Source organism: Myotis nattereri (genome assembly GCF_964212035.1).
Source record: "Myotis nattereri genome assembly, chromosome: 12".
Lineage (NCBI taxonomy): Eukaryota > Metazoa > Chordata > Mammalia > Chiroptera > Vespertilionidae > Myotis > Myotis nattereri.
Window position 1 is genome coordinate 68,380,813 of NC_138087.1, and position 23,846 is coordinate 68,404,658.

The 23,846-nt window shown below is 43.0% G+C and overlaps 1 protein-coding gene across 1 annotated transcript in view; it reads left to right on the forward strand.

The window, feature by feature from the left end:
- The window catches only part of CDK5RAP2 (CDK5 regulatory subunit associated protein 2), a 153,939-nt gene that overhangs the window by 62,060 nt on the left and 68,033 nt on the right, over positions 1-23,846 (forward strand). Inside the window, exons 13-16 of the mRNA XM_081103379.1 lie at positions 8,797-8,973; positions 13,280-13,423; positions 19,408-19,505; positions 22,883-23,013. Coding sequence (XP_080959505.1) covers positions 8,797-8,973; positions 13,280-13,423; positions 19,408-19,505; positions 22,883-23,013 — 550 coding nt within the window. The remainder of the gene's footprint in view (positions 1-8,796; positions 8,974-13,279; positions 13,424-19,407; positions 19,506-22,882; positions 23,014-23,846) is intronic.

Genomic DNA, 23,846 nt, shown 5'->3' on the forward strand with positions numbered 1-23,846 from the left:
AGTTTGTGTGTGTGCTTGTGTATGCAAGCGTGGGCGATTCCTGAGAGATCAACTTTTCATGAGAACCGCCCTTGAAAGTACTTTTATTATGGCCAATTTGCATAAGGGGAAATCCAAACAATAGTCAAATATATAGAAATATGGTGACAATAAAAGAAATGCAAATTCAAACTCTTGCGAAGAACCATTTTATACCAATTAAATTAGCAAACATTTAAGAAATGTCAGTGCTAGTGAGAAAGCAAATCAAAAGTTAGGAAAAAAATTTGTTTTATGCACAGAGCTATTCTTTGCTGTATTATCTGGAGACAATGGGGAAATAGATAAAAATGAATTGTGATATACTCATTGAAATGGAGAAATATGAAAATTGTCTATCTTTCACTGAGCATCACCTAGCTACCACATATTGTATTGTCTTTCCCATGGACCAGCAGGATGGGGAAAACCCAGTTGTAAGCTCAGGTGTACCAGCTCTGTAGATTTTTCTTATCTCTACTTTTTTGTTTGTTTTTGTTAATCCTTACCAAAGGACATTTTTTCCATTGATTTTTAGAGAGCGTGGAAGGGAAGGGGAGAGACAGAGAAAAACATCGATGTGATAGAGATACATTGATTGGTTGCCGTCTGCATGCATCCCGACTGGGGCCTGGGATTGAGCCTGCAACCGAGATAGTGCCTTTGACTGGAATTGAACCCAGTACTCTTCAGTCTTTGGGCTGACACTCTAACCCAGGGGTGGGCAAACTTTTTGACTCGAGGGCCACAATGGGTTCTTAAACTGGACCACAGGGCCGGAACAAAAGCATGGATGGAGTGTTTGTGTGAACTAATATAAATTCAAAGTAAACATCATTACATAAAAGGGTACGGTCTTTTTTTTTTTTAGTTTTATTCATTTCAAACGGGCCGGATCCGGCCCGCGGGCCGTAGTTTGCCCACGGCTGCTCTAACCACTGGGCAAGACCGCCTAGGGTTCATCTCTTAATGTTTTTTTTTCTTTTTAAATAACTTTTCTTGACTTGATGCTGTTAAACTTTTTGTTTTACAATTGTTCTTCAGTTGTGTAATTATTTAATGTGTGTGTGCTCTTTTGTAGGTTGTGGTGTAATGGAATAAATAAATCAAGTAAAATGGGAACAAATTCAAACCATTTAAAATTGTATAAAAATTACGGCTGCAGATGGACAGGGACCAATAGGAACATCTACAGTTTGAAAATGGTTTAATTTGTTGGCATGACACTAATGTGGGAATTGTTCTTATTTTTTAACTTTAGAGTTCTATTAATGTCACTTTAGTATTATTTGTATAATATAAAAAAAAACCCTTCTTTTCTCCCTCTAGAATTGAATTTCTATTTACTGACATTTACAATTCATGATAGGTTTTTGGTCTAGTTGTTTTGGATTAAAGGTTTAGGGCAATCTTATCACCATCTGTTTGCCCAAGAGAAAAATTAACATTTAATTTTGAAGGTAGTTTCTTATAAAAAATGTTACTTTAAAAATGTTTCCCCCTCCATTATAAATATAGTATATGCTTAGCATAAAGTATTTAAAAGAGGAAAAAATAACATTATTAAAAATATGATTTATAATCATGTGAGTTGATATTTCCTCTAGGTTTCCACACATGCTTATGATGGAAAATTTCACATACACATAAAATGAGAGAATGAACCTCTGTGTACTTGTCATCCAACTTAAGCAGTCAAACAACTAACCCAGTGGTTCTCAACCTTCTGGCCCTTTAAATACAGTTCCTGCCGAAACCGGTTTGGCTCAGTGGATAGAGCGTCAGCCTGCAGACTGAAAGGTCCCAGGTTCGATTCCGGTCAAGGGCATGTACCTGGGTTGCGGGCACATCCCCAGTAGGAGATGTGCAGGAGTCAGCTGATCGATGTTTCTCTCTCATCGATGTTTCTAGCTCTCTATCTCTTTCCCTTCCTCTCTGTAAAAAATCAATAAAATATATTTTTAATAAAAAAAAAATACAGTTCCTCATGTTGTGACCCAATCACAAAATTATTTTTGTTGCTACTTCATAACTGTAATGTTGCTACTGTTATGAATTGTAATGTAAATATCTGATATACAGGATGGTCTTAGGTAACCCCTGTGAAAGGGTCGTTCGACTGCCAAAGGGATCGTGACCCACAGGTTGAGAACCGCTGATCTATACCCTTCCCCAACTCCCTCTCTTTCAACACTGAAGTATTTCAAGCAGTTCCAAGACATTATTTCATCAGCTTCTCAGGATGTTCTTTTTTCCTGGAATTTATTGGGACATTGATTAACAAAATTAAATAGTTTTCTTTTAACAAATATCATTTTTACTTCAGGAAGATAAACAATCTTTTAATTTTACCAAGTAGCCAATTAATGTTTAGATTTCTCTGATTATCTCATTTAAAAATTGTTTTAAACAGTTTGCTCAAGTCATGATCCAGAGAAGGTATATACATTGCATCAATTGATATATCTTTTAAACAACTTTTCATCTTGAAATAATTTTAGACTTAGAGGGAAGTTCTACACAAATAAAAGACAAAGATGCTAATTGACTGTACCTTCACCACACCCAAGCCACGTCCACCAGCCATTCAGAGCGACTATATGCAAATTAACCCAAACAAGATGCCGGCTGGCAGCCACGGAGCTGGAGCAAGCAGGAGACTTGGTTGCCCTGGTGGTGGAGGAAGCCAAGCTTCCCGCCTGCTCTGGCCGGCTGTGGCCTCTGCAAAAGGCAACAAAGTTTCAATTATAGAAGATAAATATATCCCAGATACCTGCTTCCAGCCAGCCTAGCCTACACTGGGAGCTTGGGTGGCTGGGGGCTGTGGCCAGCCTGTAAACAGCCATCAGCCCCTCACCCAGGCTGGCCAGGCACCCCAGGGGTGACACCCCACCCCCCCACCCCCGCTGAAGGGGCTGTAGCCAGCCTGTAAACAGCCATCAGCCCCTCACCCAGGCTGGCCAGGCACCCCAGCAGGGACCCCCCCACCCTGAAGGGGCTGTGGCCAGCCTGCAAACAGCCATCAGCCACACCCTCATGGGGTAAGGGTCCCCTCTGGGGGTTTGGCCAGCCTGCAAACAGCCATCAGCCCCTCACCCAGGCTGGTCAGGCACCCCAGCGGGACCCCTACCCTGATCCGGGACACCCTTCAGGGCAAACCCGGCGGCCCCCATGCATGTACCAGGTCTCTATCCTATATAATAAAAGGGTAATATGCAAATTGACCCTAACAGCAGAGCGACTGGGAATCACTGGTCACTATGACATACACTGACCCCCAGGGGGCAGATGCTCAATGCAGGTGCTTCCCCCTGGTGGTTAGTGTGCAAGTGGACATGCTCCGAGGGCTGCCGGGCTGCTAGAGGGATGTCTGACTGCCAGCTTAGGCCCAATCCCCTGGAAAGCAGGCCTAAGCAGCAGGTGGTCATTCCCCAAGGGGTCGCAGACTGTGAGAGGGCACAGGCTTGGCTGAGGGACCCTCCCGAGTGCATGAATTTTTGTGCACCGGGCCTCTAGTATTAAAATAATACAGAGTTTTCATATTACCTTCACCCAGCTTCTCCTAATGTTGCCGTGTTATCACTGAAGTACACTTATCAGAACCAGGAAATTAGTAATTAAAAAATACTATTACTTATAGACTATTTGAATTTTGCCAGGTTTCCTATTAATGCTCTCTTTCTGGTCCAGGATTCAATCCAGGGTCCACATTACCTTTAAGTATCATGTCTCACTGGTCACTTATTTTGTAAATGTTCATTAATTTGGGCTTGTCTGATGTTTCTCATGATTACATTGAGGGTATACATTTTTGGTAATAGCACAGATGTGTTGTGCACTCATCAGAGTGTCATATCTGGAGGTGCATAATGGCAGTCTGCCTTATTACTGGTGAGGCTAGTTGGTTAAGGTGGGAGGAGGGCTCCTGAGTTTCTCCACAGTAAAGTTACTATTTTATGGGGAGGTACTTTGAGATTTTGTAAATATCTTGTTTCACATCATACTTTTAAGAATCTTAGTATCTATTGAGGATACTTGCTACAGTTATTACTGTGATGTTTGACTAATGGTAGTTTTTAATTTTCATGATTTCTTCTATACTTAGTAGTTGTAATTCTGTCCATTCTCTTGCATTTATTTATTACTAGAGGACTTTGTGCACCAGTGGGGTCTCTCATCCTGGCTTGTGGGATTGGGCCAAAACTGGCTCTCTGACATCCCCCGAGGGGTCCCGGATTTCGAGAGAGCGCAGGCCAGCCCGAGGGACCCCACCAATGGTGCACAATTGAGGCCAGGGAGGGACGCGGGAGGTTGGCCAGCCAGGGAGGGACTGTGGGAGGGCTCCAGGGCGTATAAGGCCCATCTCATTCAGTCCCGATCCTGATCGGCCAGACTCCAGCAGCAAACTAACCTACCAGTCGGAGCATCTGCTCCCTGGTGGTCTGTGCACGTCATAGCAGCTGGTTGCCCTGTTGACTGTCTGCCCCCTGGTGGTCAGTGCACGTCATAGTGACTGGGTGACCAGTCAACTGTTGGCCTCCTGTTGGTCAGAGCACATCATAGCGATTGTTGAGTGGCCTTAGCATATCATTAGCATATTACGTTTTGATTGGTTGAACGAATGACCAGGGGACCGGACACTTAGCATATTAGGCTTTTATTATATAGGATGTAGTTATTTGTTTATGTCAATATGGACTAATGGACATTTGTTTTAGTGTATAGGTTGTAAGTCATTGATATCATGATTGATTTTGTTGCTCACACTGTCCCAGATTTGACCATTGGGAGCTCCTTCAAATTGATTCCTGTGCCTTTTAACATGATTTATCTATCTATCTATCTATCTATCTATCTATTTATTTAATGAGAGCTAATTAATGATAGGGGGCTTTTGCTCTTACTAGTAATGAAGATTTTAAAAAATATTTTATTGATTTTTAGAGGAGGGGTGGGGGGGGAGAGAGAGAGAGAGAGAGAGAGAGAGAGAGAGAGAGAGAGAGAGAAAATCGATGTGAGAGCAAAACATCATCCACCTGCCTCCTGCACACCCCTCACCAGAAATCAAGCCCACAACTCAGGCATGTACCCTGACCAGGAATTGAACCAGCAACGTTTTGATGCTCGGAACGATGCCCACCCAACTGAGCCACACTGGCCAGGGCCTTGCCCCATCATTTTATTTTTATGTTTTATTGATTTTAGAGAGAGGAAGGGAGAGGGAGAGAGATGGAGAGAGAGAGAGAGAAAACAAAGTTAGGGTAGGCTTGAATGAGCCCTGTGGAATCATGTATGAACTCATGTGTTCACATTAACCTTCCCTAACTTTATTAATTATTTAATCCACAGCTTCTCCCTCTCCCCCTCTCCCCCCATATAATTTATTTGTTGAATAAGTTGGGTAGTTATTTACAGTTTTCCATTCTGGATTTTGCTTATTGTAATTTTGTAATGGCATTTAACTTGTTTCTCTGCTGACTCTCTAGTAAATTAGTAGTTAGATAAGATGCATTGTCAAATTCAGGTTTAAAATTTTGGCAAGATATACATTATAGGTGGTCATTTGTACTTCCAATAGGTGATGCATAATATTTGGTACTTCCTGTTTTTGTGATGTTACTATGAATGACCATTTGCAAAATGGTAATAATTTAATATTTTCATTCCTTATTCATTTACAGCTATATACTTCTATAAAGAAAAACTCATTTTTCATCATCTATTTAGTTACCCTGGGGTACAGTTCGTATGGAAAGACAAAATAAAAAATTCACTAGAATTCTGCAAAGGCAGTTAACTGTATTAGTTTCCATTGCGGTGGTAACAAATTACCATGGCCTTGGTGGCTTAACACAGATTTGTTTGATAGCTTTGGAGTTCAGAAGTCTGAAATGGGTCTGACCAGGCTGAGTTCATGGTGTCAGCAAGGCTGCACTCCTGAAGGCTCTGGGACAGTCCATTTCCTCGCCTTTCCCAGCTTTTGGAGGCTGCCAGCATATGTAGGCCCTGGGTTCACTTCCGTCTTCACAGCCAGCAGTGACTGCTGATGTCTTTTTGTGCTTCCTTCTTTCACTTTTAAGGATCTTTGTAATTATATAGGACTCTCCTGGTTGATCTATTTTAAGGTCAGCTGATTAGTAAACTTAATTCCATCTGCAACTTTCATCAGGTAATTTAGCATATTCACAGATTTTGGGAATTAGGATGTGAACATATAATTTGGGGGGACATTATTCTGTCTATTATAGTGATCGTTTTTTGTTTTTGTTTTAATAGTATTATGAGCTCAGATTTTTAAAAATTTTAATGTATTTTTATTGTTGTTATCCTCGATGTTCTAATTGTCCTATCCTTGGATAGTGGAAAAGCTTATTCAAGTTGACTCCTTTTTTTTTCATATCCTCACCTGAGGACATGCTTAGGGAGAGGAAGGAGGGGGAGAGAGAGAGAGAGAGACATTGATGCGAGAGCTAACATGGGTTGGTTGCCTTTTGTATGTGTCCCGACTAGGGACCAAACTCAAAACCCAGGTACGTGCCCTGACTGGGAATGGAACCAGCAACCTTTCGGTGGCACAGGATGATGCTCAACTAACTGAGCTACTCTGGCCAGGCCCCGAGTTCTTTAGACATGATCATTGAGACTTTGTTAGCTTCCTTCCTTTCTGACATGAGAAGATGTTTGGGCTCACGTTGAATGTTGCTGCCCTGGGTCTGGAGTCATCCCTCCCCATAAGGCAAGCTTTAGTGTTCATCAGAACCACTTGGAGGGATTATTAAAACACAGATGGATGGACCTGACCTACCTGCAGAATTTCTGATTTAATAGGTCTGGATGGGGCCCGGTAATTTGCTTTTGCCGTTTCCAGGTGGTGCTGATAATGCTGCTCTAGGGACTACACTTTGAGAACCATTGCTCTAAAGAACCTTATTCTTTTTGGTGGGAAATGGTACTTAGAGACTCCAGTCTGGATGCTAGGGATGGTAATGATTCTTGGCTTTTTCAGTAAAGGAAGGAAATAATAGAAAATATAAGTTTATATTGATGTTTCCAATTCAAATTTAGACTTACATATTTTAACTTCTTTTGTATTTGTATTTTTTCTCAGGCTTAAAGTCTTGGTTTTTATGACATTAATAATTACTTATTTAATAAATATACACACAGTTTCAGAATAACAATACCAATATTATTTTTTATGACATTGTACTACAAACAGTTTAAGATTTTTTTTGCAGCAGTTCCTTTTGTCCTTAGAAAAATATCCCATTAGGGATGCACAAATTACTCTGCTTTAAAGTTATTGAAATCATTTCTTTCTGTTTGGTTAACCAATCAACTTGATACACAGATTCTTTGTTTTTGCTCTGCTTTCAGTTTTAGGGAATTTTAATTTTATTTAAAAAATAATTACCTAAATATTTAAATGGTTTCAATGTAACATCGATAAAATGAGTTCTACTTTTAATTTCTGTCCCTTCCACTTTTTTCTTTTTCCTTGTAGACAGCCATTTAATTTGTTTTATGGTTAAATAAATGTTAATAAGCTGTACATACTTCTTTTTTCTCCTGGGGTCTGTCCCTTTTGCCCTTCTCCCTTGCAGCAATATATTCTAAAGATTACTTCAGGGCAGTATATTTATGGAGTAATCACTCATTGTCCTTGATAGCGTCAGAGTCCTCTCCTGTGAGCATTTATGAGAGTTTATTCCTCTATTGGTGGACACTTGGGTTGTTTCCACCTTTTGCTGTTATGAATAGGGCTTCAATATTACAAATAGTACATATTTTGAGGTAGTTACAATCACTATATACAGTTTCCTGTTTTTAATGTCAAAACATGAGCATTTCCATGTAAATGTCATGATTTAAGACAGTTTTTTTTTCTGATTATGAAAGTAATACAGACTTATATAAGAGATTTTAGAAACTGAGAAAAATTGAAAATTACCCTTAATTCCTCTGCTTAGGTATGCTGTTATTATTTTGATGTGTTCCCTTAGAGCCATTTTGTGTGAACAGTTAGAAAACAATTAGCATCACAGTACATAGTATCCTGGTTTTCTTTTTTAAATTTTTATTTATTTATTCTATATTAAAAATATATTTTAAAATATTTTTATTGATTTCAGAGAGGGAGAGAGAGAGATAGAAACATCAATGATGAGAGAGAATCATTGGTCGGCTGCCTCCTGCACCCCCCTCCTGGGGATTGAGCCCACAATCCGGCCATGTGCCCCGACCCACGGGTCGATGCCCAACCATTGTACCACACTGGCCAGGCTAGCCTGGTTTGCTTTTATTCATAATTGCATTTTTTCATACCATAACTTTTTTTATAATTCCCTACTGGTAGATATTTAGTTTCCGGTTTTGCAGTACTATAAATCAGCGGTTCTCAACCTGTGGGTCGCGACCCCTTTGGGGGCTGAATGACCCTTTCACAGGGGTCACCTAAGACCATCGGAAAACACATATATAATTACATATTGTTTTTGTGATTAATCACTATGCTTTAATTATGTTCAATTTGTAACAATGAAATTGGGGGTCACCACAACATGAGGAACTGTATTAAAGGATCGCGGCATTAGGACGGTTGAGAACCACTGCTATAAATAATATAACATCTGTGCTTTTTCCAAATTTCAGGTTATTATTAAAGTTGGATTTTGTAAGACTTTAAATGAAAAGGAAGTATACATTTTTGTTAAATACATCTACTGGTTTGCTTATTTTTGTCAAGTAAATTTCAATTTTTTCTTTTCCTTCTGGCAGGACCTTAGAAATGAAGTTGAGAAATTACGCAACGAAGTGAATGAAAGAGAGAAAGCAGTGGAGAACCATTATAAGAGTCTTTTGAGTGAAAGTAATAGAAAATTACACAGTCAAGAGCAGGTGATCAGCCGTCTAACAGAAAGTACCAATCAAAAGGACAAGGACTTGTTGCCTCAGGTATCGAAACTTTTTTCTTTTGTATTTAGATTTCGACTTGGCGTAGGTTTCTTTAAACTCTTTTGCATGAACATTCATAGAAAAACACGTTTGGTAAAAATGATTATAGCCTTCATTGCTATATATCAGAGCACTTTGGAACTTTCTATCATTTGGGCCTCAGGCACCAGGGAGGTAAGTTTGGAGAAATGGAAGCTCAGCAAAGGGAAGGAACTTATCGTGGGTCACATGACTAGTAAGTGGCAGATCCGATTCTGGCCCTGACCTGCTTTGCTCTGGTGCCCCACTGCTTCCCTGAGTAGGTCTTCCGCAGGAACTTGCTGTTCCCCATCGTGCCATGCCCTTTCACTCTACCGTACTTTCCTCTAACTGCTCCTTTTTGTCTTGGAAGACCCTTCTTGTTTGATCATGTTTGATTCAGCTCAGACTTAACAGGGACCATGATGGATCCAACATGGACAGGTATTTAACTCTGCTTCCTGCTGAACCTCATTAACATGGCAGTGGAGGGGTAAAAAGGTATAAACCCACAGGCCTAGGAGGAGGGGAGTATGCAACAACAGGTCGCTGTCTGGATGATAAATGAATGGGCAGGTGGTAACTACGTGGACTTCCGCTTTCTCCACATTGCTGCTACATGCTTTGGGATGAAAAGCTAAGAAGAAGCAAGCTGGCTTACCCTATAGAGCCCAGAAAGGCTCAGCAGGCAGTGCAAGTACCGGTGTCTTAGTAAGCAGGGCAGGGGCTGGAACACTGGGCAGTTCGATGACCTGTTTTCTTCACTAATTGGAAATGGGAGCTTTACTTTCTGGGGAGCTGAGTGCATCTGAAAGCAGAGTGGAGGAAGCGGACGTGTGTGTACCCAGATGTGGGTTCCTCTGAAAGGGGAAACATGGAAAGGTGCTGATAGAATAGCTGAGTCCCCATCGTAAGGCTGCCAGCGATGGGTCTTTCCACGCTCAGAACTTCTGAGCACGTTTACATTGAAACGTGCTTGGAGGCTGGCGTTCATCAAACAGGAGAGAAGTGTCTCAGAGGAAAGACCAAGACCAGACAGACAGAACAGATCTACATAGAGGAGATAGAAACAGTGCAGGACGGGAAGAAAACTAGACAGCATGACAAACTCAGCGCTAACGTGTTTAGGTAATAAATGAGATCAGGCTCTGGTAAAGATATTTGGAAAAGAAGGGCAACCTATTGGAAATTGGTATAAATATAAAAAGTTTAATACAAGAATTAGAAAAGTTGGAAGATAAAGAGCAAGTTTTGCAGAAAATGGGAGAGAAAAGAGGAAATTGGAGCCTTGATTGAAGAGCTCCAGTATATGATTAAGAAGTTCCAGAAAGAACAAACAGGTAAAGCAGAGGGAAGAAATTTTCAAAGTAATGGAAAATTTCCAAAATGGAAGGACAGATAGCTGTGCATTGAATGGGCCTGCTCTGTTTCTAGCACAATGGATGATAAAGACCTGCAGCTCAAGGCATATCTTTGTGAAATTTCAGAACACAAAGCGAGGGTAAAGCGAGCATCCAAAAAACTTCCAGAGAGAGGAAAATATGGGTGACATACAAAGTCTTCAAAATGACAGAATTCTCAGCTGGAACACGAAGCCAGAAGATGGGAGAGCAGTATTTTCAGATTGTTGAGGAAGAGTTATTTCTTTTTACCTTTCCTTTTTTTAATCATCACCCGAGGATGTATTTTTCCCATTGATTTTTAGAGAGAGTGGAAGGGAAGGAGGAGGGAGGAGAGAGAGAGAGAGAGACATTGACGTGAGAGAGACACATTGATTGGTTGCCTCCCACGTGGGGCAGTTGAACCTGCAGCTGAGGTATGCACCATTGACCAGGAATCAAACCCACAACCCTTCAGTCCTCGGGCTAACGCTCTGCCAATGAGTCATACCGTCCAGTTCAGAGCAGGAGCGTGATTTTCCAGTCCAGCATTCTGTGCTCACAGAGCTATTAGCAAGAGTGAGGGCAGAGTAAAGGCATTTCCAGATGTTTGGTGTCTGAAATCATTTGCCTCCCATGGACTCCTTGCAGGAGACGTCTAGAGGATGATTTTAAATGAGGAAGTAACCAAAAGGAAGCATGGAATCCAGAAAGTAAGGAATTCACCTGGGATGTGAAGCCCCAGGTGGATGGCTGAGATGTAGGGAGCCCAGATTTGAGCTGTTGAGGGAGCTTAAGTTAGAATTTCTCAAAGAAATTGAAATGGAATATCACTTATCTGGAGTATCTGACTACATCTAGAGGAATTTTTAAGTTCTTTCAGAGCAGAGGTTCTCAACCTGTGGGTCACGACCCCTTTGGGGGTCGACCGACCCTTTCACAGGGGTCGCCTAAGACCATCAGAAAACACATATGTAATTACATATTTTTTTTTGTGATTAATCACTATTCTTTAATTATGTTCAATTTGTAACAATGAAATTGGGGGTCACCACACATGAGGAACTGTACAAAAGGGTCGCGGCATTAGGAAGGTTGAGAACCACTGTTTAGAGAGTTTGGAGGTAACTTAACATTAAGTACATGGTTTAGTTTTATGAACTAAGTAGACAAACAGAACAAAGCAGTTGTTACTCATTCCAAGAAAAGTAAAGAACTGAAAAGGAAAGGAAATGTAATCATGGAACTTAGTATGTATGGCTGAGCATCAACAGTATTTTGGCCATAGTAATGTAAATGTGGAATATTGATTTACTAAAATTGTGATATAACTATTAGGAAAAGTGTGTGGGGGGAGCTGATGATATAAGAGCTAAATTTTAAGACTTCTGTGATAGTTGTTTTTTTCTGGGATTGGGACTAAGAGCTGAGAAGTGGAGAGGTGGAGGTGACTGTTTTCTATTTAAGCTTTACAGTACTATTAATATCTATATATATATAAAAGCCTAAGTGACCATTAGGACAGGTTGACCACTTGACCGGTTGACGGGTTGCTATGATGTGCACTGACCACCAGGGGGCAGATGCTCAATGCAAGAGCTGCCCCCTAGTGGTCAGTGCGCTCCCACAGCAGGAGTGCCACTCAGCCAGAAGCCGGGTTCACCGCTGGCAGCTGTGGTGGCAGGAGCCTCTCGTGCCTCAGTGGCAGCGCTACCGTGCGGCGCGGTGGCAAGCGCAGCAGGGCTGGGATGAGCAGAAGAAACACGGTGCCCAGCCCCTGCTCAGGCTCCTCCCAGGCAGCCACCACTGCTTCGGCACTGCTACATCCCTTGGGGATGGGGCCGAAACCGGCAGTCCGACATCCCCTGAGGGGTCCCGGATTGCGAGAGGGTGCAGGCCAGGCTGAGGGACCCCACCCATGCATGAATCCGTGCACCCGCCCTCTAGTATATGTATAATTGGACTTTACAATAATAAAGATAAACATGTAACAAGCACAACAGTATGATGAAAATTCTAGAAATTCAGTGTTGGCTATTTGATTCCTAGTTTTTCCTGTTACAGGTCAATGGGTTTTTACAGAAATTTGTCTCTGCTGCTTTTTGGTGTGTGTTCACCTAATTTTTCTGACAAGCTTGACATGATGAATTAATTCTGATAGGCTAAGGAATATGATGTGGTTCTTGCCCTGAATTTCTGGCAGAGTGCAGAAACCTAGTTCAGGGGTTACCAGGTGTTAAGTAGGTAGGTCTAGATCCCATGCTTGAACTTGGGCACAAGACCAGAGAAATGGTCTCCAGTTCTGCCGTGTTGTTGCTTGTCACCTCTTCTGCAGGGGTCGGGCAGGGGAAACTGCATTGTGTATCAGCATGAAGGAGCTTTACATGTGTGACCAGATCCCAGAGCAGTGTTTGCAGTCTTGCCTTTTTCTTCCTGGAAGTCAAATCTCCCCACAGATATGGATGGTTCAAGTTTTATCAAATTTGTAATATTTCAAGAGACACTGCCCTTTGGTGGTTGTGATTTACATAATCTCCCTAATCACTGCAGTAACCCCGTGGGATGGGAAACAGACCCGGAGGTCACACTGGTCAGGGGGACTCAGGATTGGAACCCAGCCCCATGGACCAGAGCCTGGGCTTTGCTCTCCGCACCTGCTGGGAGGCTGTCTCAGTGGTGCCAGAAGGAAGGTTTGTAATGACCACCACCATGCTGGCATCTGCTCTTCCAGCTGTAATCACACACAAATGGGGTGCATTACAGTTTTGTAATTGCCAGTATTTGGGGATGATGGAAGTTCCTTAGAGGACATTGTGAAGAAAAAAAGTATCTTTCCTTAAAGAGCAGGGGATAATCTCTTAATGTATTTTTTGATGAAAACTTCCTTATGATTCGTTTTGTTTCTTTAGAAATTCGGTGGCAAAGATTCAGAAGCAGTACAGCAAAATCGTTATTTAATGACTGCGGAGGATCTCAAATTCAGGAGTGAAGACTTAATAACAGAAAAGTGCTCCTCTCAACAGTCACCAGGCAGCAGAAGCATCTTCTCGGAGGTGAGCGTGCCTGAAGTGGGACGTTCACATGCGAATTCATATTTTCTGACACATGTTTGGTAATTCCTTTGATCTAGGAAGCCTCAGATTCCTTTTTGCTGATAGTTGAGCTTACAACAGGTAAGAGGAGGGGCCGTGAGTCTGTGTAATTTAGATTAGTATTCCGCAGCCGAACATTAGTGTTTGCACTGCACAGGAAACAGAAATCGCGGCTCCTTAAAACATGAACCTCATGTTTGCTCTGTAGGGTTCACCTCTCAAGAACTAGGTAATTTCAGGTGTTAAGAACATTTTCCTGTTCAAACGCACATGAAAAAGGGCACAGCAGCCCTTCCTTATCTGGTCCCAAGTTATCTTCCAGTCCCATTTTCTTTCATTCCTTATCATCACTAACAACAGCCAACTTCTTGCAGGTTCCTGAAGACGCCATCTTTGCACGCATTGTTCCATCTCCTGGAATGCCTTTTTCTTCCTTGTTCACCTGGTGACTCCTGAACCTCTGTAATGGCCCTCTAGTGTCACCTTCTCTGTGGCCCCTCCCCTGAACCCGCTTAGTAGTGATGTCTCTCTTCCTTTCTGGTGCACAGCACTGTGCACGCCCACCCATCCTAGCACTTAGTTCTTGTGCTGACATTACAGGATCCACCTTTCTGCTTTCCCCTCACTCGAGCCCCTGTGCACCGTGGGCAGGCACCTCGGAGGTAGAGAACTGACACTCGTGTTGAGCCCCAACATCTAGCCCAGTGGTTGGCTCAGTAAGTGCTTGTTGAGTGAATGAATGACTCTGTTGCTTTGTGAGAGATGCGTAGATATTGTTCTGACCCCAGCTTGAATGAAATGCAACTTGGCAGCCAGAAATGGGAAAGGAAAGGAGTTCAAGTTTTGAAAGCTGACTTTAATTAAGTTCATGCATTTAGGACAGACTCTTACACAAATTAGTTCTCTGATGAATGGCTCTGATCATGATGTGTGGTTTTGCAAAGGGTGATTCTCAAAATAATTAACTGGTGCAGCACGGGCCCAGCTATGGGAATAAACTCAGGCAGTAGGGCTGGAGCAGGGTCCTGGAGACCTGCTTGTGTGCCAGGGACCACCACTATAGTTATTGGGTCTTGAAGAGGTTCCTAGGAGTCTACAGGGAGGGGCCAGGACAGCTGGGCTAGTTGGGGTGGATGGATCAGGGGTTATTTTACAACGGGTGTAGAAGTACTTCAGTATTTTAGCATCAGTACTAGCCATTGCACTAAGTATCAGCTCAGTATCAGATCGGTCCAGAGGGCATCATTGGCTGAACAGTGGGAGCTCTTTCTTAACTTTGACCATTTATGGGTTTGCATTTTTCTGTGTCTTTGGAATAAGAGTGTTAGCATAGACTAGTGAGGAGCTAGAGCCAGGCCAGAAGTCTGCAGGCCTGGATTCCTCTCTTGGCTATGTCACTTCGTTGGGTAAGTTCGATAATTAAACCTCACAGGACTGACATTTTGTGATTCTAACCTATGTATAGTTATTTTATTTTGACCAAATTTAGTTGGGTATTAGGATACACTCTAACCTGTCTAAGGTACAGTCTATTTTGAAACAAGATAGCACCCCATCAGGTGTTCTAGATGGACACATTTAGTTAAATTTTGCTATTTTGCATCATGTTTTAGTCATGTAAAAAGTTTGTAAATGTTGAATAACATGTTCATGAATCTAGTGAACAGTCTGAGTTGGATGATCTGCACCTCTCTGTGTTTAGTTTTTTTTGGTCTGAGTGGTGTTTGTACTTTCATATAACCACAAGTAAAAAGTCACTTCATGGGCATTTCCCTTATATTTAGAACCTGATGTTTAAATTACTGTGCAAAATGCCTAAGTATTTTAGCAAAGGTTTTAATTCTGTTCTGCAAGACTAATTGCAAATTGTGGATAAGGATTTATAAGTTATCATTTAGGAATTGTAAATTTCAAGGTGTCAGTTTAAGAAATCCCGACTGTTAGAGGCTATAGTCCCCCTCCCTCTGCCCCCGCTCCCAAAGGTATACTTTTCAGATTGCAGTTCTTTATTTGTAGAAAATGTGGATTTCTTCTGCTATGCCCTTGGCCATTTTGTGTTAATTTAGGTTTTATCCTCTTCCCATTTCTACAAAGAACTTGAGGCTGTAATGATGTCCCCATTTACTCTGGGCAGTCTGTTTCCCTTCTAATTATTGTGTGATCCTGAGAATGAATGCTGGATGCTCAGGGAATTGAAGAACAGAGAGTAAAACCACTGACCATATTAAACTTGCAGCAGCCAGAGCTTTTTAGACCCTGGCTGTTGACATGTTTGGAACATCGTTGCTGAAGTTCCTGAGTATTAAATATCTTTATTGCAGGACTGTGTCATAGCTACTAAGAGAGACACCACCCATCTACCAGGCCACTAAATCGCCCTCATTATCAAGAAGTGAGCCATTAAGTCCTCTTGTTACTATCTCTTCAGATTGTGGTCAACACATTGCATGTGTTTCCTTCATGTCGTTAAGGAAGCTGGGGCAGAGTAGAAAATGCCCATCTTTGGTGTTGGAATGTCAGTTCTGCTACTTATTAGCTCTAGGACTTGGGTCAGGTCTCTTAATCTCTCTGGAACTCACCTTCCTAATCTGTAAAATGGAGAATTCCATGCTAATTTCCCGAGAGGATTAGAAATAATGTAGTGTATTAGTTAAGGTTCTTTTGGTTGCCAGAAGCATAATATACAACATTGAGTAGTTTGAGCAAAATAGCAGTGAACTGGAGTGTTTACTGGTAGCATAGGAGGGTGTCGCAGATGCCAGGGGAGAGTCCAGCAGCCATGCCTGGGGAGAGAGAACCTGCACCAGCCCCATGGACAGCAGAAGCTTCATCCTAGGGCTCTGTCTTTTTATTTATTTATTTTGTTTTGTTTTTGTTAATCCTCACTTGAGGATATTTTTTTCCATTGATTTTTAGAGAGAGTGGAAGGAAGGGAAGGAAGGAAGGGAGAGAGAGAGAAAGAGAGAGAGAGAGAGAGAGAGAGAGAGAGAGAGAGAGAGAGAAACATCAATGTGAGAGAGTCATATCAGTTGGTTGCCTCCTGCACTCCCACACACCCACCTGTGACTGAGAATCTAACCCTCGACCCTCCAGTCTGTAGGCCGATGCTCTAACTAGTGAGCAACACTGGCCAGGGTTAGGACTGTCTTTGACATGAGTCACACCCAGCAACTCCCAGACTGATGGTGTTTCAGTTCACATTTCTGAATCTCTGGAGAGAATGATACTAGTTTCGTGAGGACCCAGGGTCTAGCTCGCAGAGGAGAGAGGGGTCTTCCCTCTCTCGTCCCTGTGTTTTAGGGACAGTTCTCAGATGGGCCAAGGGGATGGTGGTGAGCTGGCTGGGTGGTATTCTTGGGCTGCAGAGAACAAACTGCAGATCAGACACAGTAGATGCATGGTGATCGTGTCTCCTGTGGGATGAGTGGCCTCCTGTCTGGGTTGTTTCTTGTTTGGAGGGACAGTGTGGAGGTTGCTCCTGCTCAGAGGTGCCTCTCCTTACCGACCTCCTGGCACCCCTCTGCCTCTATGCCAAGGAGACCCATTGGTTTGTTAGCTCTTTCTAATGGGGCATGATTCAACACAAGGGAATAGGTGATTGATGAAATGGCTCAAATGGCTCCAAAGAGTTCATTTATTTAACAAGGGTGAACATTTTGCTTCTAGGAAGATATTGACTCACTCCGACTCCATTATGCAAAATATCCATAAGACTCTATGCTCCTAAGATTCATGTGGGTCCCTGTGTTGCCTCGTAGTTATTTAGTCATCAGGTCCGCACGTATTGTGGCAGCGTTTGATCTGTGCCAGGCACTGTGCTGCTCACAAGGAGCCCTCAGACCCATAAGCAGGTGGCTAGGCCTCTTGGGCAGGAATATCACAGGTGCGATGCTGTGTTCTCATTGTGTCCTGTCCGATGGCACATGATTTCAATTTGTCCCATTACTGGCCACGCTGACTTTGATAACTTTATGAAGATGGTGCCTGCCAGGTGTCTCAGCTATAGTTATTTTCATTCGTAATTAAGTATTTGTGTTTGTGTGTGTGTGTGTGGGAGGGTGTTCTGAATTTATGTAAATACCTTGATCTTTAAACTTTCACCCACTAGTTTCCTTTTATGTTTCTTGGCTGAATTATTAATTCCCACGATGGTTGGCAAATGGTGAGTTTCCTAATTCCATCATTCCTTCTACATTTGTTAGTTGTTGTTCTACTTTACAGAAAAGCGCACTCTTCTTCCCATTTATTCATTTATTCATATCAATATGGACTCAAGAATTCATATTTTATTCAGTAGGTTATAATGTTACTACTGTTATTTATTTTGATGCTCAAATTATTCCAGAGTTGGCCTTTTCTTAAAAACATTTTTTTATTGATTTCTTTTTAACTTTAAGAGAACATTTTTTTGACAAATCACAGAGGTAGAAGAAGTAATTCCTAGAAGAAATGGCCTTAGGAAAAAGTTATGGAGGTAAAGGAAGGGCCCTTGGCGCTTAGGCGTGAGGAACATAATGGTAACATGCTGGGGCAGGGAGTGTGAGGGGGCAGGAGGGAGAAGAGGAAGGGGAAGGCAAAGGCAAAGGAAAAGGCACAGGCATGCTCCAGGAGGAGGAGTGCCTGATTTTTTTGTTTTGTTTGTTTGTTTTTTTAGAGAGAGAGAGAGGAAGGGAGAGGGGAAAGAGAGAGAGAAATGTCGAAGCATTGTTTGGCTGTCTCCTGCATGCCATCCACAGGGATCAAGCTCACAACCCAGCATGTGCCCTGACCAGGAATTGAACTGGCAACGTTTCAGTGCACGGGATGACACCCAACCAACTGAGCCATACAGGCCAGAGCCAGACGTGGCCTTTTCAAACTGGCTCCCTTGTCCTTCTGGAAACACACTGCATCATTATTTAAGCAATTCCATCTTTCCTGGCATTACAAAATTGTATTGTTCTTGATTTTCTTGCCCCAATACTGGCATTGGCCATTTCTCTTGGGATCCCTTATAGTACACATTTAACTTTATCTGCTCTATAACTCCACGAGGTGGTGATTATTGTCTACCATTTACAGATGGAATACCAAGCCTTCAGTAAATTACCTCCTAGGTCCCAGAACTGGTAAGAGGCAGAGACAAAATTTGAACCTTAAAAATAAATTCATAGTGTCCTGGCTGCGTAACTCAGTTGGTTAGAGTGTCGTCTCGATACGAAAAGGTTGTGGGTTCGATCCTGGTCAGAGCAAATACAAGAATCAACCAATGAATACATAAATAAATGGAACAATGAATCGATGTTTCTCCCTCTCTCTCTCCCCCACTTCCTCTCTCTAAAAAAAAATCAATAAAAATTCACATTTGTGAGGGCTAATTCATAAAATTACATCCCCAGTGCATACATGAGGAAACTAAAGCTCATAGAGGTTTGTTAACTAGTTACCTGGGTTACGTAGCTGCTAGGTGCAGAGCTCCAGTCACGTCTCTGTACTGGTAGCATCACTCTGTTCGGTTGCCTGTAAAGCACGACTCACTTGACCTCTTCTACTTGAATGTAAGTCCCTTATTCCTAATACTTGCCAGGTTTGGGTTTAGCAAATTTTTTTTTGAACAAGAGCAGTGTGGAAAGGCATTCTCTATAGTGTTGTGAAAATAATAACCAGAAGCTCTGAGGGATGGCTATTTGATGATGGGCAAATAGGGTAACTATGATGGTTCTCTGTGATAGCTATTTAGTGTTGGGAGCACAGCTCCACTTTATTCAGAGGGAAGTGATGGCCGGTCATTCCCCACTCCTCCTGCAGGTGGTGCTCACTGACCGTGGCCTGATCCAGAGCCCGGCACTAGGGATCACCTTTGTTTGGATTTAGAAACCAGAAGCACCCACCTAGGTTTGCATAATGTAAGGATGTGCTCTTTTAAAATTCATCTCTTAATGTCAGATACCCATTGTCATTTCCAGGAAAAGCAACAATTAGACTATGAAGAGCTGATTCAGGTCTTAAAGAAAGAGCAGGACATCTATGCCCACCTGGTAAAATCTCTGCAGGACTCAGACAGGTAAGGGTTTCTGTTTGGACATCACATATATGTGAGTGTGAGCACTTATTTGAATAAGTGCTGGTTGTTTCTGAGGCAGCAAAGTTTGCCTAGGAAGCTCAAAGTGCTTGGATGGTGACTGCCTTGTTTAAGCCAGATATACCTATTTTCTAGCAAGAATTGTCTGACTCTTGACAACAAATTTAGGATTTTCACTCAGATTTTTATAATACATTATTATAGATTTAGAAGGTGCTTCTATATATTATCTCCAGTGATCCTCACAGCAGTTCTGTGAGGTAAGTACTGTTATTCCTGTTTTCCATAAAGCATTTCCAGGAGCGGTTAAGCGACTTGTCCAAAGTCATGTGGATGATGAGTGACAGAACCCCACAACTCACTCAAGTGACTTGTGTCTTTACAGAATTGCTGGGATGATTTGGTGCCTGGGAGTATGGTGAGGAGAGTTGATTACAGGCTAGAGGTCTTGTCGTAGCCCTAGCTCTGTGTACACAGGCAAGTGGCCTGTCCTGAGCCACTGTTTGCCCATCTGTAAACACAGGGGTGGCCTCAGTGATTTCTCATAGTAAGAAATCATCTCTCTGTGCACCAAGATAGTAACAAGTGAAAGGGATGATGTCTGGGGTTCATTTCAAAACAGCACAGAAGCAGAGGAAGTGGGCAGAGATACTGTGGAACAAGGTTGCCATGGCTTCCTGGTTGGGGCTGGGGTGGGACTAGATGGGGCAAGGAGTGGAAGTCAGTTCTCGGAGGTGGTCAGGGTATTGTCCAGGCGTCTACAGTTTGGAACAACCAGAGCTCAGACCTCCCTGGCTCCCGAGCCTCTGCCCTTCCCGAGACGTCTCTCTTGAGAACGGACTTAGCTTTCTCACGCTTGGCTCTACTGGGATTTGAGGCTGGGTAATTTTTTGTTAGGAGGGGCTGTGCATTGTCTCATTTAGCAACAGCTCTGACTTTCTCCACCACAAGCCGGTAGCTCCCTTCCACGCCCCAGTTGTGACAACTGTCAGTGTTGCAGATATTGCCACTTGTTCCCTGGGTGCCAGGATTGTTTCCAGATGGGAATCACTGATGTAACTCATGAGAATCAGACATTTGGCTTACAAATGTTATCTTTTTGGGGGAGTTTTCAGGATATGTGGAAGGAAGGAAATAATGTGTTGAGTATTTAGTATGTGTTGGGCACTATGCTATGTTCTTTCCCATATAACACCTCATTTAATCCTCAAGACAATCTGGAAGGAAAGATACCACCCTGCTTTACAGAGGAGGAAATTAGGACTAAGGCCTGAGGTCATGGAGCTAGCTGTTGGTGGTTTGCCTTTTGGTGCTTGGCTCTCTGACTGCTCATTTCTGCCTCTTTCCCTACCATGTTCCAGAGAGAGGAAAGCACAGGGCTTTTGCTTCCTTTGCTTCTTTTGTTCCACCAAATCCCTGCACCTTGAAAAGACTCTGGAGTTGGGGAAACATAAATAATAGACAGGGGCGCAGCAGCGAATGGAAGAGGGAGCGAAGCAGTTAGCTTTCCCAGCCCTAATCGCACGAGCTTTGCTAAAACAATCTTTTTTCTTTTTCCCTGGTTAAATGTGTCTGCAGCCCAGCCGTATCCAAGCGCGTGCTGCGCTGTGACACTCTGGAAGGTTTTCCATCAGCCTGACAAATTGGTCATTATGATTGTCTTGAAATGGAAGTAGGTACAAGTTGCTGGTAGGGCCCCTGGCTTTGCAAGAAGACGGCTTCACAATGAGCCATCGTCAAAGCAGTGAGCATAGAAGATTAGACATAATGGTTTATTTTCCTTCCAATATATGTTGATTTATGTGTGCAGTCCGGTGGATGGAGCTGAAAGAAATTTGTGAAGGAGAAGTGGGGCTTGAGTCTGCAGCACATATACTTAGAGCAATAGCTTGTTTCTGTTTCGGGGTGTGGACTCCTTTTGAAAAGTCTGATGAAAGCTTACGGGCTCTCTTCCTAGAAAAAGCCACATAGACGGTTCCAAAGTGCTGATGGACACTCTCCGGGAACGATGGGTCAGATGCTGGTAGGGAGTGCTACATTACTTGGTGTCCGGAAAAGGAGGCTTTCTGACGTGTTAGTGTGTTTTGGTAGTCTCGAGAAATGTTCATATAGTTTGACTGTCATTGCACTGCTGGGAACTTGTCTTAAGAAACTAACCTGAGTGTGGAACAAGGCTTAGGCACCGAGTTCAGTGAAGCGTGTTTATGTTACTCCGATTTCGGCTGGGGTCTCTGTTCCTCTGGGAGCTGGGGTAACAGTTCAGACCCCTGCCGTGTGCACAGCAGTAGGAGTTCACAGTCCTTCCTGTGGACGTGCATGGCCCAATTAGGAGCCACTAACCATGTGCCTATTTAAGTTTAAATTTTAAAAAATTAGACATTTAGTTCTTTGGTGTGCTAGTCACAGTTCAAACGCTCTGTAGGCGCTTTTAGCTCGTGGCTGCTGTATTAGATAGTGCAGATACCGAACATTTCCATCAGAGGGATTCTGTTGGACAGTCCTCCCCAAGGTCAATGCCAGTTCTGGGAGGTGTGCATTTTCATGGCCTCCTCTGAGTTCCAGGTTGCTCTTTATATAGCTTAGCACTGTGTCACAGTGACCCTGAGTCATACTTGGCTCCCCCTCCTAAGATAACCCATTCCACCATGTATTTGGGCGGGGCTGACCAACCACAGTGGAGTTCTGTTGGTCTTTAAATTGGTCCTTCCCTCCCTCTTTTTGTTGACTTTCTTTGTTCTTTATTTTTCTCCCTTCCTGTCCCTCACCCTTACCCTATACCACCTCTTTTTGGAGTGACACACAAACATTCTCTCTTGTCTCCTCTCTTCTGAAGTCTGGGGGCCAGGGGACACTGGGCTCCGGAGAGCCTCCCTTTTTATGCCCAAGCCCTCACAGGCGTTTCCCAGCAGAGACATTCCGCAGAGTTAAACTATTTTCACTTATTTCCATCTGTAGCAAAAGCCTGGAAGGGATCCCGATGCGCACCGATAGGGGAGTAGTTAATGCTACAGAGCCAAAAAGTGACGTTTGCAAACAATTTCCAAATGTGTAGGGAAATATTTAAGTGAGGAACACACAACTTAGCATTGTATGTCCATTTCAACCTTGTAGTAATACTCAGGGGAAAAGATTGGGAGGAAATACAGTCTGCCGAGTGTTAATTGGTAGTGGGATCATGGTAATTTTTGTTTTCTTTATTCTTTTGTCTTATATTTTCAATTTCCTATAATAAACATATTTACTTTTATAACCAGAAACAACCACAAATGACATAAAAATCAAAGGGAAGGCTGGCAGAGTTTTGCATCGTAAAGCACAAACAGGTTTGTTTTTTAATTTCTGTGTCTTATTTTACCAAGTGTCAGCAACCTGCAGGCTGAGTTAAACAGCATCCTTGCGCTGCGGAAGCAGCTGGAGCGGGATGTGCTCACCTATCGGAATCTGCAAAAGACGCTGGAGGAGCAGATCAGTGAAATACGGAGGCGGGAAGGTACACGCTCTTGTATTTATTTCTCTCTGGTTTTCCACTTGGAGGACTGGGACTGGACTCTAAGGGAGTCCTAAACTCCAGTAGGACATGAGTCACCACAGGATTTCATCTGTGGGTCCTTTTTCGTGGTGACAGTGTTTTCTCTCCCAGTCTGTAGCCGTCTGGCTTCGGTCTTCATAGTGGAAGACCCAGCAAATGTGTGAATCCTGCAGAGCTCTGCTGCAGGACTGCTTCCCTCTGCCTCTCCTGGATTCTGTAGCATTTGATACTTATAATTCCAGGTCACCTTGGAACCTTACAATACCCCTTACAACAGCCCTGGCGGCCCAGAACGTCCGGGCTCTGCCTCCCACAGCACCCCATGCAGAGCCCGGACTACAGACACGTGAGGGTGAGGTTGCTGCTTCATAGTCAAACACTGCTTTTTGCGTTGTCGTGACCACAGTGGACTCATTTAGGGAGGGCTGCAAGATGAGGGTCCCGTGGTTCTTGTATTGCTGTGCTTCTCACAGGAATGTTTGGCCCTCTCCCTTCCTAGAACCTTAGCCCCTTAGCGTCTGGCTTGGAATCTTCTCCCTTTCTGTATCTCTAGCCTGGCATGTGTGGGATAAATTGGCAATAGTGGTGGGCTTACCATTTCTTGAGCAACTACTATGTACAAGGCACAGCGCCAGGCAATTAACTTCTCATCCCTGATCCTGACAATTATCCCGTTAGGTAGAGTAGGTATTGGCTTTATTTTACAGATGAAGGAATGAGGCTCAGGGGTGGAGTGGGACTTGGTTTACCCAGATGTGAGCCAGGACATCTTCCTTTGAAGTGCAGCTCTTCCT